The following is a 14,427-nucleotide window of genomic DNA, read 5'->3' on the forward strand; positions in this document are numbered from 1 at the left end:
GGTGGCTGTGTTGACCTCATCGGGCGGGCGGACAGGTGATTGAACCATGTTTATCCTGCAGCCCTGGGCCCTTCCAGAAGGCGCCTGGGAGCAGCCAGCCCCAGCCTTATGTAACCAGGCTGGCCCCCAGCTCTCAGGCCAGTGAGTTTCCCAGCCCCTCCCCAGTCCTTTGGCCAGTTTGTCCAGGGGCGGCACTGCAGTCCCCGGGAGAGGCCTCCCAGAGCCTCGGGGGTGAGCTCACCTTGGCGCCACACCTGGGCTGCACCTCACTCTGCACTGAGGTCACCTCCGGAGGATTGCCAGGGGGTGACATCATCCCACAGGCCCTCAGCGACGTGCAGGGGCCCCGCCTCCCAGGTAGGAGCGGGGAGTAGCTTAAAGGAAGAGTCTTACGCAGCTGGGAAGGGAAGCAGGGGGCTCTCCCTCTGTGACGTTCTCTTAATCACCCAGTGACCTTATTACTCAGCAACCCTGTGGGGCTGCGAATTATAGAAATGGGGCACTGAGGGCTTGAGAAGGAGCATTTGGCTCATAAGCTCCTGTGGTCCTGATCGCTCCCCTGCCACTGGCTCACTTGTTCCTCCTGATCGCTTATGCGGGCCAAGCCCAGCCCCGTGCCCTCTCTCATGCCCGGTGGCTTCAGAGGGCCAGGGCCCCCTTCAGTTTCGCCCTTGACCCTGGATGCTGAGGGCGGGAGGGAGGGGAGGCAGTGTGAGCCCTGGAGAGCCTGGCGGAAGGCAGGCCTGAGTTGGGGCTCCACCTTGACCGACTCATTGGGGAAGGGGCTCACCTTCTCTGAGCCTCAGTTTCCTGGTTCTGGAATGGAGATCAAGGACCCCCTGGTGGTCCAGTGGTTAGGACTCCACACTTCCACTTCAAGGGGCACGGGTCAGGGAACTAAGATCCCACATGCTGCGTGACATGGCCAAAAAAGAGAATGAAATGGAGATCAGGATATTTCCCAGGAGCAGATGGGATTACATGAACGTGTATAGACCTGTTTGGGCCTTTCCTGGCTTCATGGGCTGCAGGCCCAGCCATCTGAAGGCTAAGCCAGGCCTGTCGCTCCCTCATCTCTGAGCACATCCTTGTGGCTCCCTAGGAAACAGGCCCCAGGTATCTTTCCGAGCCTACCTTTTCTTGTTAATTGAACATCGTGACATTGCACCAGGAGCTAGGGACACAAAGACAGGGTCTTAGTAAAAATGAAGTCCCTTTGACTCATTCTTTCCCAAAGAAGTGATCATTCACAAGGCTTTAGAGTCCAGCTGTTTGGAGCCAACAGTCCTTTATGTTACAGCCTGTGGAGAGGACCCACAGGACCTGACTTTATGTTTAAAATAACCACAGCCTGGCTGCCTCACGCACTGTCCATTAGGCTGGTCTCTGGAGTTGGTGCTCTCTCCCTGTGGGGAGTGACCTGGGAATCAGAGGTGGGCTTCAGCCACAGCCGCCTGGTGTCCACTCAGGAAGTCATCGAGGATGTCTCCAAGTCACCTTGAGCTCGGCACAGCCGTATGGAACTTGGTGTTTTTCCTTCCCCAGTAGTCCTGGGCTCCCTCTTTCAGGGGCTCCCAGCCTAACACGTGGTTCCAGAAAGAAACACGGCCATCTGCTAACAGGCCTCCGTCCACCCATCCCCATGCCCTGTCCGTTGGCGAGTCCTGGCTGCTCTGCACCCTGTACGCTGCATCTCTCCCTCCTCTCCATCTTCCTGGACACTGGGTCCAGGCTGCCACCTCTGACCACAACAGCAGCCTCCTAGGTCTTCCTGGTGCACAGGGACCCCCTGGGCCATCCTTGAATCTGCCCGAGGGATCCTGTGCCAGCCAGACCACACTGCTGTGCTTGGGATCAGTGTGAAGGCCTCCTGTATCCTCGTGCCCGCCTAACCTGGCCTCTGCCCCTTCTCTGACTGCATCACGCCCATTTCCCTTTGCCTTGCAGCCATGGCAACCTTCATGCATTTCCCCAAATGACCCCTGCCCTCCCTGCTTCCAGGGTTCTGCACAGGCTGTCCCAACGACTCTCCCTCCCTCTTTGCCAGGACAGCCTCCTCATCCTTCAGACCTCATCTCTCATCTCAGACACCTTCCCAGCTCACTCTCCCCAGGGGTCCATCACCCTGTGAGTCTCCCCGCAGCACCCAGAAGCTTTCCATCAAAGCAGTCATCATAGTTGGGGTGACGTGTTTATTTAGGAGGCAAACAGTGTCTCAGCTCAGTGAAGGCAGTTGTTGGTTATTCAGTTACTAAGTCGTGTCTGACTCTTTGCGACCCCACAGACTGCAGCATGCCAGTCTGTGTCCCTCACTGTCTCCCGAAATTTGCTCAAACTAATGTCCATTGAGTTGGTTATGCCATCCAGCCATCTCATCCTCTGTCACCCCCTTCTCCTCCTGCCCTCGATCTTTCCCAACATCCAGGGTCCTTTGGATCAGGTGGCCAAAGTATTGGAGCTTCAGCATCAGTTCTTCCAATGAATATTCAGGGTTGATTTCCTTTAGGATTGACTGGTTTGATCTCCTTGCTGTCCGAGGGACTCCCAAGAGTCTTCTCCAGCACCACAGTTTGAGAGCATCAGTTCTTCGGCACTCAGCCTTCTTTATGGTCCAACTCTCCCAACTGTACATGACTACTGGAAAAATCATAGCTTTGACTATGTGGGCTTTTGTTGGCAAATTGGCTTTTTAATACGCTGTCTAGGTTGTCATAGCTTTTATTCCAGGGAGCAAATGTCATAAATGAAGGCAGGGACCTTGTCTATCCGATTCCTCACTCTCTCAGTACATGTTCAAAAAGTATTGGTTGAAGGATTTTCCTTAAGGGTTCAGTGGCTAAGACTTCATGCTTCCAGTGCAGGGCACCCAGGTTCAACCCCTGGTCAGGGAACTAGATCCCACATGCCGCAACTAAGATTTCTCATGCCACAGATAAAGATCCCACTTGCTGCAACCAAGATCAAATATCCCAAGTGCTGCACCTAGGACCTGGTGCAGCCAAATCAGCAAGTAAATATTTGTTAATAAAAGAGCAGCTGGTGATCAAATAGGTCAGCGCACACTGAACACTTAGCATCTTGCCAGCAGGTCCCAATGTGGTGCTGTTGTCCCCGACAGCAAGGTGGCCTAGCTGTCCATGGAGCGACCTGCCCCACACTGCCTCCCCGCCCCACCCAGACACCCAGGTCCCTGTCCCCGAAAGCAGCAAGTATGTTACCTTACAAAGGTAAAAGGAACTTTACAGATGTGATTATGTCAAGGGTCGGGAGATGGGAGATGATCTTGGGTTATCGGGTGGATGGAATCATGAGAGTCCTCACAAGAGGGACAGAGGAGATCAGAGAGAAGAGCACCCCTGTGGCTGGCTCGGAAGGTGGAGGAAGGAGCCAGGAGCCGAGGCCTCTGGAAGCTGGAAACGGGTTTTCCCCGGAAGGAGTACAGCCCCACAGACCCATCTCAGACTTCTGACCTCCAAAAGTAGAAGAGAATAAATGTGTGTTTTGTTAGCCCATTAGGTTTGTGATAGTTTGTAACAGCAGACACAGGAAAGAGATCTATGTGCTAGTCATGTCTTGGACGTGATGCCTGGCCCAGGGCCTTGTGAGAGCTGGGGAGAGGATGGGCACCCAGAGACTGCCCCACTTGAGAGAGTCAGGGGAGCTCGAGGAGGAGGGAGTCTGGACCTGTGTGCCTGTTGGTGTCAGGCCCTGATCCCTAATATGGTCTCGTTTTCAGGACACCCCATGAACAGTGGGTGGGGTACCCCCATTTAATCGATGGGTTCACAGAGGTGAAGTTATCTACCTGAGTTCCATAAAGAAGTGGCAGGATCACAAGTGGAAATGAATCGTCTGACTCCGAAAGCCATGCTCTTTCCACCATCCTGTCCAGTCCCCCTCCCCTCCTTCTGAGTGGTGAGGCCCAAATTTGGAGAATGCCATGGAGATGGGTTGTAATTCCCAAGGTGGTTCTCTCGGCAAATAATCCACCTGCAATGCAGGAGACTGCCTGCAGCACAGGAGACCCGGGTTTGGTCCCTGGGTCAGGAAAATCCTCTGGAGAAGGAAATGGCAATCCACTCCACTATTCTTGCCTGGAAAACCCCATGGACAGAGGAGCCTGGTGGGCTCTGATCCATGGGGTCACAAGAGTTGGACATGACTTTGCAACTAAGCCACAACCACATATGGAGATGGGAGCCCGGCTCCCCTGTGCCCGGGCAGGCCCAGGCTTCCCCCAGCTGGGAGTCCAGGTTATCAGAGCCATGGTCACCAAGTGAAGTGTCCCTGGCTGTCCCCTGCAGCCAGGATGGGTCCCCCCGTCTCATCAAGGCTCCCGTACTTGTCTCCCGCAGCGTGAACGAGCTGTACGTCGATGACCCGGACAAGGACAGCGGGGGCAAGATTGACGTCAGCCTGAACATCAGTCTCCCCAATTTGCACTGCGAATGTGAGTATTCCCAGCACCCCTCTGCTCCTCAAGACGCCACCTGTAGACAGTGCTGTGTGTGTAGAAGTGGTGAGATAAGTCAGGACATTAGGTGGATGGCAAGCTGCAAATAAGGAGCAGCAGGAATCTCTCCCTGCCTACTTTTCATGGGGAGGATGTCGTGCACGTGGGAATTAAAAAACTATATTTAAGAAACTGCCAACGATTTACCTCTAGAGAGTAGCCAGGTTGAGGTAGGGGTAGGGTGTCTCTGAGGTCAAGTTCCCAAGAAGCAAAGCCTAGATGTTTCGTAAGTGATTGAGTGAGGGAGGGCTCCCAGGAGGAACCTGTAAGGGCATGAGGGAGGCGAGACAACAGGCAGAGGTGTGTGTTCAGCAGATGTCTGATGGCAGCCTGATCCCACCGGGAGCTGTGATGTGTGAATGACATCGTGGTTTGTCCCTCCTGGTAGCAAGGGGGCTGGCCTGTTGTTATCCATGGCCTTGGCTGATGGCTACAGAGTAGTGTGCGGGGAGGCCACGTAACCTCCCGGGCAATCCCAGGCATGGAGACCTTCAGCTACCCAGGAGGAGTCACCTGGAACAGGGTGAGCGCAGAGTTATTAGCCATGGGAAAATCCCCTTTTACTGTGCACTCCTTTATGTGTCTGTGGGGGGGCGGGGTGGGGGGCGCTTTTGTGGCTTTTGTTTGTTTCTCTGGTATATGTGCTGTCAAAGTGAGCACTTTAAAAAAAAATTTGTTTCAAAACCAAGAGAATGAATTACCTGTATAAAACAAAGCTCTTTGGGATTCTGGTTTAGGGATCAGATTCTAGCTCCTTTGCTTGCTGAAACTGTGTGGCCCTGGCTAAGGTGACCCCTCCTGGCCTCATTTCGTCAACTGTAAAACAGGCAGAGTGCTATCTCTTTTAAAATATATATATTATGTATTTATGGCTGTGCTGGACCTTCACTGCAGCGCTCGGGTTCCGTCTGCTTGTGGCCAGCGGGGCTTCTTTCTAGCTGCGGTGCGCAGGCTTCTCATGGCAGTGGCTTCTCCCGTTTTAGAGCACAGGCTCTAGGCGCACAGGCTCAGTAGTTGAGGCGCCCGGGCTTTAACTGTCCCTCGGCGCGCGGGATCCTCCCAGACCAAGGACTGAACCCGCGTCCCCTGCGTTGGCAGGCAGATTCTTTACCACTCGCCCCCAGGAAAGCCCAGCATGGTGCTGTCTCTGGCTTGTTGTTGGAGGCTCTGAGAAACTGGTTCCTAGATCTGTTCATGAGCAGGCTGGGTTTCCAGCTGCCCCTCTGCCCAGCCTGGCGCTGACCCTGTGCAGACCCTCCTCCTCCTCCCACTCCCTCCCTTCCTCCTGAAGGGCAGACCGTTGGGTGGGTCTGAGATAGGGAGAGATTCAACCCTGTTATTGCTTTTGGTGAGAATTACATCACAGTGTTGAACCCACAGTGGGCCCCGAGCCAGGGAACCTGTTGAAATGGGTTGGTTTTATTTTTATTTTTTCTCTTTCTCTCAGAAAAATACTTGGTCTGGCAGCTTCTCATTAGGGAGTTGGCCATGTCTCTGGAACAAGGAAATTCTTAGGCCGAGGACTGGGACCAGCAGGGCAGGGGTGGGAGGAGAGGTGGTTCTAGGCTGGGTTCCAGCCCAGGAGGGGCTGAGTGGCCTCAAGCTGCTGGTTGTGCTGACCCACGGGGCCTTCCCCACCCCGCCAGAGCCCCACACTCAGACTTTCCTTTAAGGAACTTCAGATTTGTGTTATAGAAAAAAAAATGCATGCTCATCATCGTACCTTTGGAAAATCTGGAGCAGCAGAGAAAGAAGAAATCGCCCATAATTCCACCCCCGATGACAGCATCAGTTGACATTTGACGCCGCTCCATCCCGCTGGCCTTCCCGTCCCTGCGCTTCTAAACATGGCTGAGATCATGCTGCCTGTGCAATCTCATATCCTGCTTTCAGAAATAATATTTTTCTGTTACACAACTAATAACAGGGATACTTTTTTAAAAAAGGTAATGAGTTCAAAATACAGAAGTAACATTAAAAAAAAGTAAAAGAAGTAAGTTCATTCCACAAGCCAGCCACCTGGAGGAATCCTCTGTCAGCAGCTGGGACCCCCTCCTCCCACCCCTGTGTGTCTGTCTGTCTGTCTGCAGACATAGGTCATGTTTGGTGGTGGTGGTTTTTTTTTTTTTAACATAATTGGGACCAGACTACAGGGGACCTTTCTGAGATTTCTTGTTTTTTTTCCGTTTGTATCTTGGGGCTCTTCTTATATTACTCATGATATTGGTAAAATAATAAGCACAGCTGCTGTTGATTCAGCCCTTACTCGGGGCCAGGCCGTGTCCCGAATCGCTTGGTTGTGTGAGTGCACTAAGATGAGGTGTTCTCGCAGAGAGGCCAGCGTCTGGATCCAGACTCTGTGGGTTTATGTCTAAGTGCCATTGTTTGTTAGCTGTGAGATCAAAGGTGAGTTACTTAACCTCTCTGTGCCTCAGTGTCCCCCAGTATAGGGTGGGTCTGATGATAATATCTTCCCCACAGGGGTGTTCAGAGGGTGTTTTTTCATGGAAAAGGCACTTGGAAGAGGGTCTAGCCCATAGTCAGTTCTGTTTTAACTAGGATAGAGCAAGCAACGGAGGCACAGAGAGGTTAGCTAACTTGCTCAAGGTGCTGTGGCCAGTAGGGGCAGAGCCAGGAGCCCCAGACAGGACAGGACACCCCCAGAGCTCAGGCTGCCTCTCTCCACATATGGATTGAGTTTTTCCCTTGCACCCGCTGCACAGCGTCCTAGAGGGGGCTGTGCCATTGACCAGTCCCCCGTTGGTGGGCAGTTGGGTTGCTTCCCATCATCATGATTTCCAACCAGGTTGGCCGGAGCCTTGCATCACGTCTCAATGCGTGTGTGTCTGGGGAATGAGCTCCCTGGGGGTGGAACTGCTGAATCAAACGGAAACCTGCTTGCGTTTCCTTTAATCTGAACATTACGACATCAGCATTTCCCACATACTGCAGACCCGGGAGCATCATTTTTAATAGCGCATCACACTCCCTTCTATGGATGAGCCCTCTTGTCCTTCCGTCCCCCATTGAGGAATGCAGGGTTCTTCCCATTTTTCCTTTTTATAGTCAGCTCACTGAAAATTGCTTCCAGCAGCTCTTTCTCTGTATCACAACCTGCTTTCTTAGCTTTCCTCTCAAGGCGATCTCTGCATCTCCATAGTTTACACGGATCCTGGGCTTGCTACTTAGACCATCTCAGGGAATACAATTGGTCTGAGCCTGCCCATTTTGCAGATTGGGAAGCTGAGTCATAGTAGGTGATGGAGAGTCACATTGGAGCCAGGACCAGGACTCCAGGCCCCAGGTCTCCCCTTTAACCTGGGAACTCAGAAAAGTGCCCATTCTCCTAGAGGGCAGGAACAGGCACTGGGTAAAGGAAGGTGTGAGTTGTGAATGAATGACTGCCTGACCCTGAATGATGCCCAGGGAACGCAGAGACCGTCTGAGACTTAGTAAGTGCTGACGTCCGTAAGGTACTTGCACCTACTGAGCACTAGGCCCCATTGTAAGCATTTTTAACACATACTAATTATCTGATCCTTGTGATTCTCCAAGGAAGCTTTAATTATTATCCCTCCCCCCACCCCACTCCCCATTCACAGGGAAGGAAACGAAGACATGAGAGGTGAAGTGCCTTAGCCAAGGTTGCAAGCTGGGAAAAGGCCAGACCAGGATTAAGACACTTTCTAAGCTTGGCCCTCTGCCGCCCCCCTGCAGCCTCGAAGCTAGCAGAGTCCTCACCCCTGCACCCCCCGACTCTCTTGCTGGCGGTGGTCGTGGCGGGGGACAGGAACACTGTGTGCCGCCTCTCTCTGGCTCCAGCCGTCCCTGTCTCCTCCTCTCTGTGACTCTAGACTGTGAGCTCCTGGATGGCTGGGGGCCCTGCCTGGCCATCCAGTGGATGCATGAGGGGTCCCTGTTTCTCTAGGTGTTCGTGACTCTTTTCTCCTTGTCCCCTGCAGTGGTTGGGCTTGACATCCAGGATGAGATGGGCAGGCATGAAGTGGGGCACATCGACAACTCGATGAAGATCCCGCTGAACAATGGGGTGGGCTGCCGCTTTGAGGGGCAGTTCAGCATCAACAAGGTAGGAGACCCTGCCTGGTCCCCTCTCGCCTGTTCCCCATCCCACCATCCCCTTCCTCCCTGGAAACTGGATGGTGGAGCTGTGCACCCACTCGCCCTCCCTCCCCAGACCCCTGGCAAGCTCATGACCAGCATCTAGGTACCTGGCAGTTCTTGCTGAGAATCTTGAGTGGGGGTTTCAGGCTCCCTGAGGTTTGGAGCCCCGCCTGGCTGGTTGAGGAAGGAGCTACTCTTCTCCCCAGCATGGAAGGAGTGGGTGGTGAGAAGACGGTGGGATTGGCAGCCCTGAACCCAAGTGTGCCTCCTTGCCCTACCCTCTCTTGGCCAAGCAAAGGTCTCCAGGTCACTCGAGCCATCTTAACCTCAGTCTTTAAATCTTTGGGCTGAGGGTGTGATGATAATAATAATATGACCCCATTCACTCCACAAAGTCTTTGTGATGATTAAATGAGCTGTTACACATTCATTCATTCAAACACTTCCATGGAGCACTGCTGTGTTCCGGGGTGGGCTGTCGGCTCTGGGCATGCCTGGGCTAGGTGGGCAGTGTTCCTGCACTGGTGGGGCTTCCATTCTAGTGGAGGAGGGCAGGCAGTGTGCAAACCAAAAAGCACTTCAGTGGGTGGTAAGTGCTGTGATGAGGGGTAAAGCAGGGGAGGTGTGAGAGTGGATGGGTTTGAAAATACCTAGTCAGCTCCAAAGGGCCATTCAGGTATCGATGTTGTTCTGTCACTAACACCAGGAGCTTCAGGTCCTAAGTTGAAGGTGTCCGCATGGTGCATTTGGGAAGCCGGGGACCCCAGAGGCGGCCAGCACCCTCCTGGGCTTTTTACGTGTTATTGCAGTGAAGCAACAGCTATGAGGTGGCAGCTTTTTACACATGAGGAAACAGACCCAGAGAGGTTAGCTGTCTCAGCCAAGGTTGCACGGCTGTCTCCATGTCCCCCAGGTCTCCTTCCCAGTCCCAGACAGACTGAGCCACTGGCTTTTTCCCCACTGTGCTGTGTCTTCATAGTGGCACACGGACTTCTCTAGCTGTGTAGGCTCTCTAGCTGCACGGGCCTGCAGAGGCTCCAGGGCGCAGTGGCTCAGTACTTACACGGCATTGGCTTAGTAGTTTCCCGACCAGGGATCAAAGCCAAGTCCCCGGCCTTGGAAAGTGGGTTCTTAACCACTGGACCACCAGGGAAGTTGTTGAGCTCCTGGTTTCTGCCTGCCCTCCTGCAGCCTCTGCTCAGATGTCCTTCTTCCTGCCATCTCAATTAGAGGTTGCAAACTCACTGACCACACTCAGCCCCAAAACAAGTTACATTTGCCCTGTAACAGCGTTCGGATCCATCAGAGCCAATATCAAAGACTGGGCGTCCAGATCTCTGGCTTTTATTTTTTTAATAAAGTTTTTATTATTAAAAAATTTCAAATATCGAAAAGGAGAAGGAAACTATAACCCCCATACACACATTCCCATCACCCTGCTTTGAGAACTGTCAACATCTGGTCAACCTTGTTTGTCCATACCTCCTCCACTCTCCAACTCACTCACTCTAGATTATTTAATATAGACATTCATTATATCTGTAAATAATTCAGTATTTATGTAAATACTTCAGTGTGACTAAAACCAAGTATTCTTTTTAGCATAGTCCCAATGCCATCATTACGCCTAAAAAATAATCTCTTATTATCATCAAACACCCACTTGGTGTCCAAATTCCTCCAATTTTCTAAAAAAAAATGTATTTTTCTGTGATATGTTCAAAACAATAACGACAAGGTTCATACATTGCCTTGTGTTTGGTTTGGTTAATGTTTCTTAAATCTTTCTAATCTATACTCTCTGTATATATGTATATCTTTACATTTATCTTTTTTCCAGCTTTATTGAGGTATAATTAACAAAGTTAAATTGTATATATTTAAGTGTACAGCATGATGTTTTTTCATTTAGTCCAGTTGTTTTTAAACATGGCTGCTCATTAGAAATGCTTCTGGAGCTTTGGAGAAGAATAACAATACCTGGGCATTTGTGTTTTTCAAAAAATTTCAAAGAAATCCTGTTATGCATCTGGATTTTTAAAAGTAGACTCAGGTTTTTCTATTAAATGGTATTTTTAATGATATAGAATTCTATTATTTTCAGTTGACCAATCATGATACAAATGGTATTAAGTGAATGATAGTTACATAATCACAATAGTAAAAGATGTTTATCAGTTTTCACAATCAATACCCAGACAAAAAAACAAAAGATAATTACGATTGCAAGCCATAATGGGAACATGATTAACCTAACAATATAAAATCATTACATACAATTGGGAGGTTAAGTAGAGTGAAGTGGCAGGTGGTGCATACGTGAACATGTTCTCATCCACTCAGCCAGTCTATGATTTTGGTTGGTACACTAAATCCATTTACAGTTAAGGTAATTATCAATACCTATGATTCTATTATCATTTTCTTAATTGTTTTGGGTTTATTTTGTGTAGGTCTTTTTCTTCTCTTGTGTTTCCTGCCTACAGGGGTTCCTTTAGTATTTGTTGTAAAGCTATTTTTTTGGTGATGAATTCTCTTAACTTTTGCTTGTCTGAAAATTTTTTGATTTCTCATCAAATCTGAACAAGAGTCTTGTTGGGTAGAGTATTTGTAGTTGTAGGTTCTTCCCTTTCTTCACTTTAAATATACCATGCCATTCCCTTCTGGCTTGTTGGGTTTCTGTTGAGAAATCAACTGATAACCTGATGGGAGTTCCCTTGTATGTTATTTGTCGTTTTTTGCTTATTGCTTTTAATATTTTGTCTTTGTCTCTAATTTTCATCATTTTTGATTACTGTCTGTCTCTGTGTGTTCCTCCTTCGGTGTTTCCTGCCCAAAACTCTCTGCTTCCTGGACTTGGTTTGCTATTTGCTTTCCCATGTTAGGGAAGTTTTCATCTGTTATTTCTTCATATATTTTCTCAGGTCCTTTCTGTTTCTTCTCCTTCCAGGATTTCTATAACACAAAAGTTGATGCGTTTAATGTTGTTCCAGAGGTCTCCTTGGCTGTCCTCATTTTTTTTTTTTTTCCATTCTTTTTTATATACTCTGTTCTGGGGCAGTGGTTTCCACCATTCTGTTCTCCAGGTCACTTATCCGTCTTTGTGCCTCAGTTATTCTGCTATTGATTCCTTCCAGTATATTGTTCTCTCTGTTTGTTTGTTCTTTAGTTCTTCTAGGTCTTTGGTAAACATTTCTTGCATCTTCTTAATCTTTGCCTCTATTCTTTTTTCAAGATCCTGGATCATCTTCACTATCATTATTCTGAATTCTTTTTCTGGAAGGTTGCATATCTTTACTTCATTTGGTTGTTTTTCTGGGGCTTTATCTTATCCCTTCATTTGGTACAAAACCCTTTACTTTTTCATCCTGGTTTACTTTCTGTCATGTGGTTTTGTTTCTAGTCTCTGCGGGATTGTGGTTCTTGCTTCTTCTGTCTGCCCTCTGGTAGATGAGGCTAACAGGCTTGTATAAGCTTTTTGATGGGAGGAACTGGTGGTGAGAAAAACTGGGTCTTGCTCTGGTGGGCAGGGCCATGCTCAGTAAAACTTTAATTCAGTTGTCTGCTGATGGGTGGGTTGCTCTCCCTTCCTAGTGGTTGGCCTGAGGCACAGGCTCTATGGTAGGGTTAATGGCGACCTCCAAGAGGATCTACGCCAAGCGACCGCTTCCAGGACTGCTGCTGCCTGTGCCCTTGTCCCCTTGGCGAGCCATTGCCAATACACATCTCCACAGGAGACCCTCCAAAATTAGGGGATAGGTCTGGTTCAGTCTCCTGTGAGGTCACTGCTCCTTTACCCTGAGTCTTGGTGCACAGATTTTGTTTGCTAAGACTGGAGTCTGTTTTCCCCAGTCCTGTGGAAATCCTATAATCAAATCCCACTGGCCTTCAGAGTCAAACTCCCTGGGGATTCCCAGTCGCTTTGCAGATTCCCAAATTGGGAACCCTGACATGAGGCTCAGAACCTTCACAAAAGTGCAAGAACCTCTTTGGTATTATTGTTCTCCAGATTCTGAGTCTCCTACCCATTTGATTTTATTGTGATTGTACCCGTCCTCCCATCTTGTTGTGGCTGCTTCTTTGTCTTTGGACATGGGGTACCTATTTTTGGTGGGTTCTAGCACCCTCCTGTCAATGGTTGTTCAGATTTCTGGCTTTTAAAAGTTGCACTGAGCCTGAGTCTCATTGGAAACAACCACCTGGAGCTAAAGCCCGCTTAGTGTGCCCCCTTAGTGTGCCCCCCTTGGTGTGCCCCCCTTGGCGTGCCCTCCTTCCTGCAGTCCTGGCTGGATGACTGGGAGGCTCAGCCCAGATGCTGGGGATGATTGGACCTGTCTCTCTCTCCATGTGGTCTCTCCGTGTGGATTTCTTGCATCACAGCTCAGGTCTCCTTAAATGCTAAAGCACAGACTATCACTTCTGCCACATTTTGTGGGTTAATGGGAGTTAGCTGCTAGCCCAGGTTCTGCAGTGGAAATACGGAAGGACTGGGAGAAATACTCAAGGGTGTGGGTGCTGGGAGGTGTGGCTCAGGGCTCCCTTTGTTGATCAGCTACCACACAGGGTCTTGGCTGTGCCCTGTGACTTGGATCTATGGTGTGTGTGTTGGGGCCCATTTGAAGGTTTTAAGCAGGAAAGCAGTGTAGTTGATTTATGCTTTAGAATTGCACTATCCAGTACAGTAGCCTACAGCTCCATTTAAATTAACTTCTGTTTAATTGAGTAAAATTCAGTCCCCTAGTCTCAGTTGCCACATTGCAAGCGCTCCATAGCCACACGTGGCTAGTGGCTACCATATTAGTGCAGATATGAAACATTTCCATCATCAGGGAATGTTCTCCTGGACAGCAGATCTTTAGGAAGGTCACTTGGGCATCTACACGGAGGTAGACAGGAGGGGGCCAAGAGCAGAGGTCACAGGCGATGCTTGTGGCAGTGGTATTGGAGAGAAGGGTCCAGACCAGGGAGGTGGCGTCAACAAGACTTACTGATCAATTGGTTGTGGGTGGCGAGGGTGAGAGTGGAATCAAAGAAACCTCCTGGGCTTTTGTCTCGACAGCCAGGCGATCCCGTTTTCTATATATGGAAGCATGGAAAAGCACGGATTCTGTGGGAGTGGGGGCTGGGACTCAGTCCGTCAATTCTGGACACGTGTCCTTTAGGATTCTCACTGGAGACGTTAAATTGGAAGTTGAGGGGGTACTTCTGGAGCTCGTTGGAGAGCTCTGGGCTGGAGATATAAATGTGGGAGTCATCTGTAAACAGATGATGGCTGTCGTAGGTCTATGTCAGCACCCCTCAAAGTGGGGTCCCCAAGTTACAACAGCATGGATGGACCCAGATGGTTATCATACCAAGTGAGGTAAGTCAGAAGGAGAAAGACAGGTACTGTATCATACCGCTTATACGCAGAATCTAAAATATGACCCAAACTTATCTACAAAACGGAAGCAGACTCACAGACAGAACAGACTTGTGCTTGCCGAGGGGGAGGGAGGGGTGGACTGGGAGTTTAGGGCTAGCAGTGAAAACTATTGCAGATAGAATGGATAAACAGCAAGGTCCTACTGGATAGCCCAGGGAACTATATTCAGTATCCTGTGATTAAGCCATAATGGAAGAGGATATGAAAAAGAATGTATGTATGTATAACTGAGTCACTTTGCAATGCAGCAGAAATTAATACAACATTGTTAATCAACTATATGTCAACAAATAAATAAAGTGGGTCCCCCAGCAAGAGCAGTAGCATCACCCGGAACCTGTCAGGAATGCAGATTCTCAGGCCCCAC

The 14,427-nt window shown here is 49.7% G+C and overlaps 1 protein-coding gene across 1 annotated transcript in view; it reads left to right on the forward strand.

The window, feature by feature from the left end:
* The window catches only part of ERGIC1 (endoplasmic reticulum-golgi intermediate compartment 1), a 115,336-nt gene that overhangs the window by 66,719 nt on the left and 34,190 nt on the right, over positions 1–14,427 (forward strand). Inside the window, exons 4-5 of the mRNA XM_006058699.4 lie at positions 4,356–4,450; positions 8,476–8,600. Of these exons, the coding sequence (XP_006058761.2) occupies positions 4,356–4,450; positions 8,476–8,600 (220 nt within the window). The remainder of the gene's footprint in view (positions 1–4,355; positions 4,451–8,475; positions 8,601–14,427) is intronic.

This window comes from Bubalus bubalis, chromosome 19 (assembly GCF_019923935.1).
Source record: "Bubalus bubalis isolate 160015118507 breed Murrah chromosome 19, NDDB_SH_1, whole genome shotgun sequence".
Classification (NCBI taxonomy): domain Eukaryota; kingdom Metazoa; phylum Chordata; class Mammalia; order Artiodactyla; family Bovidae; genus Bubalus; species Bubalus bubalis.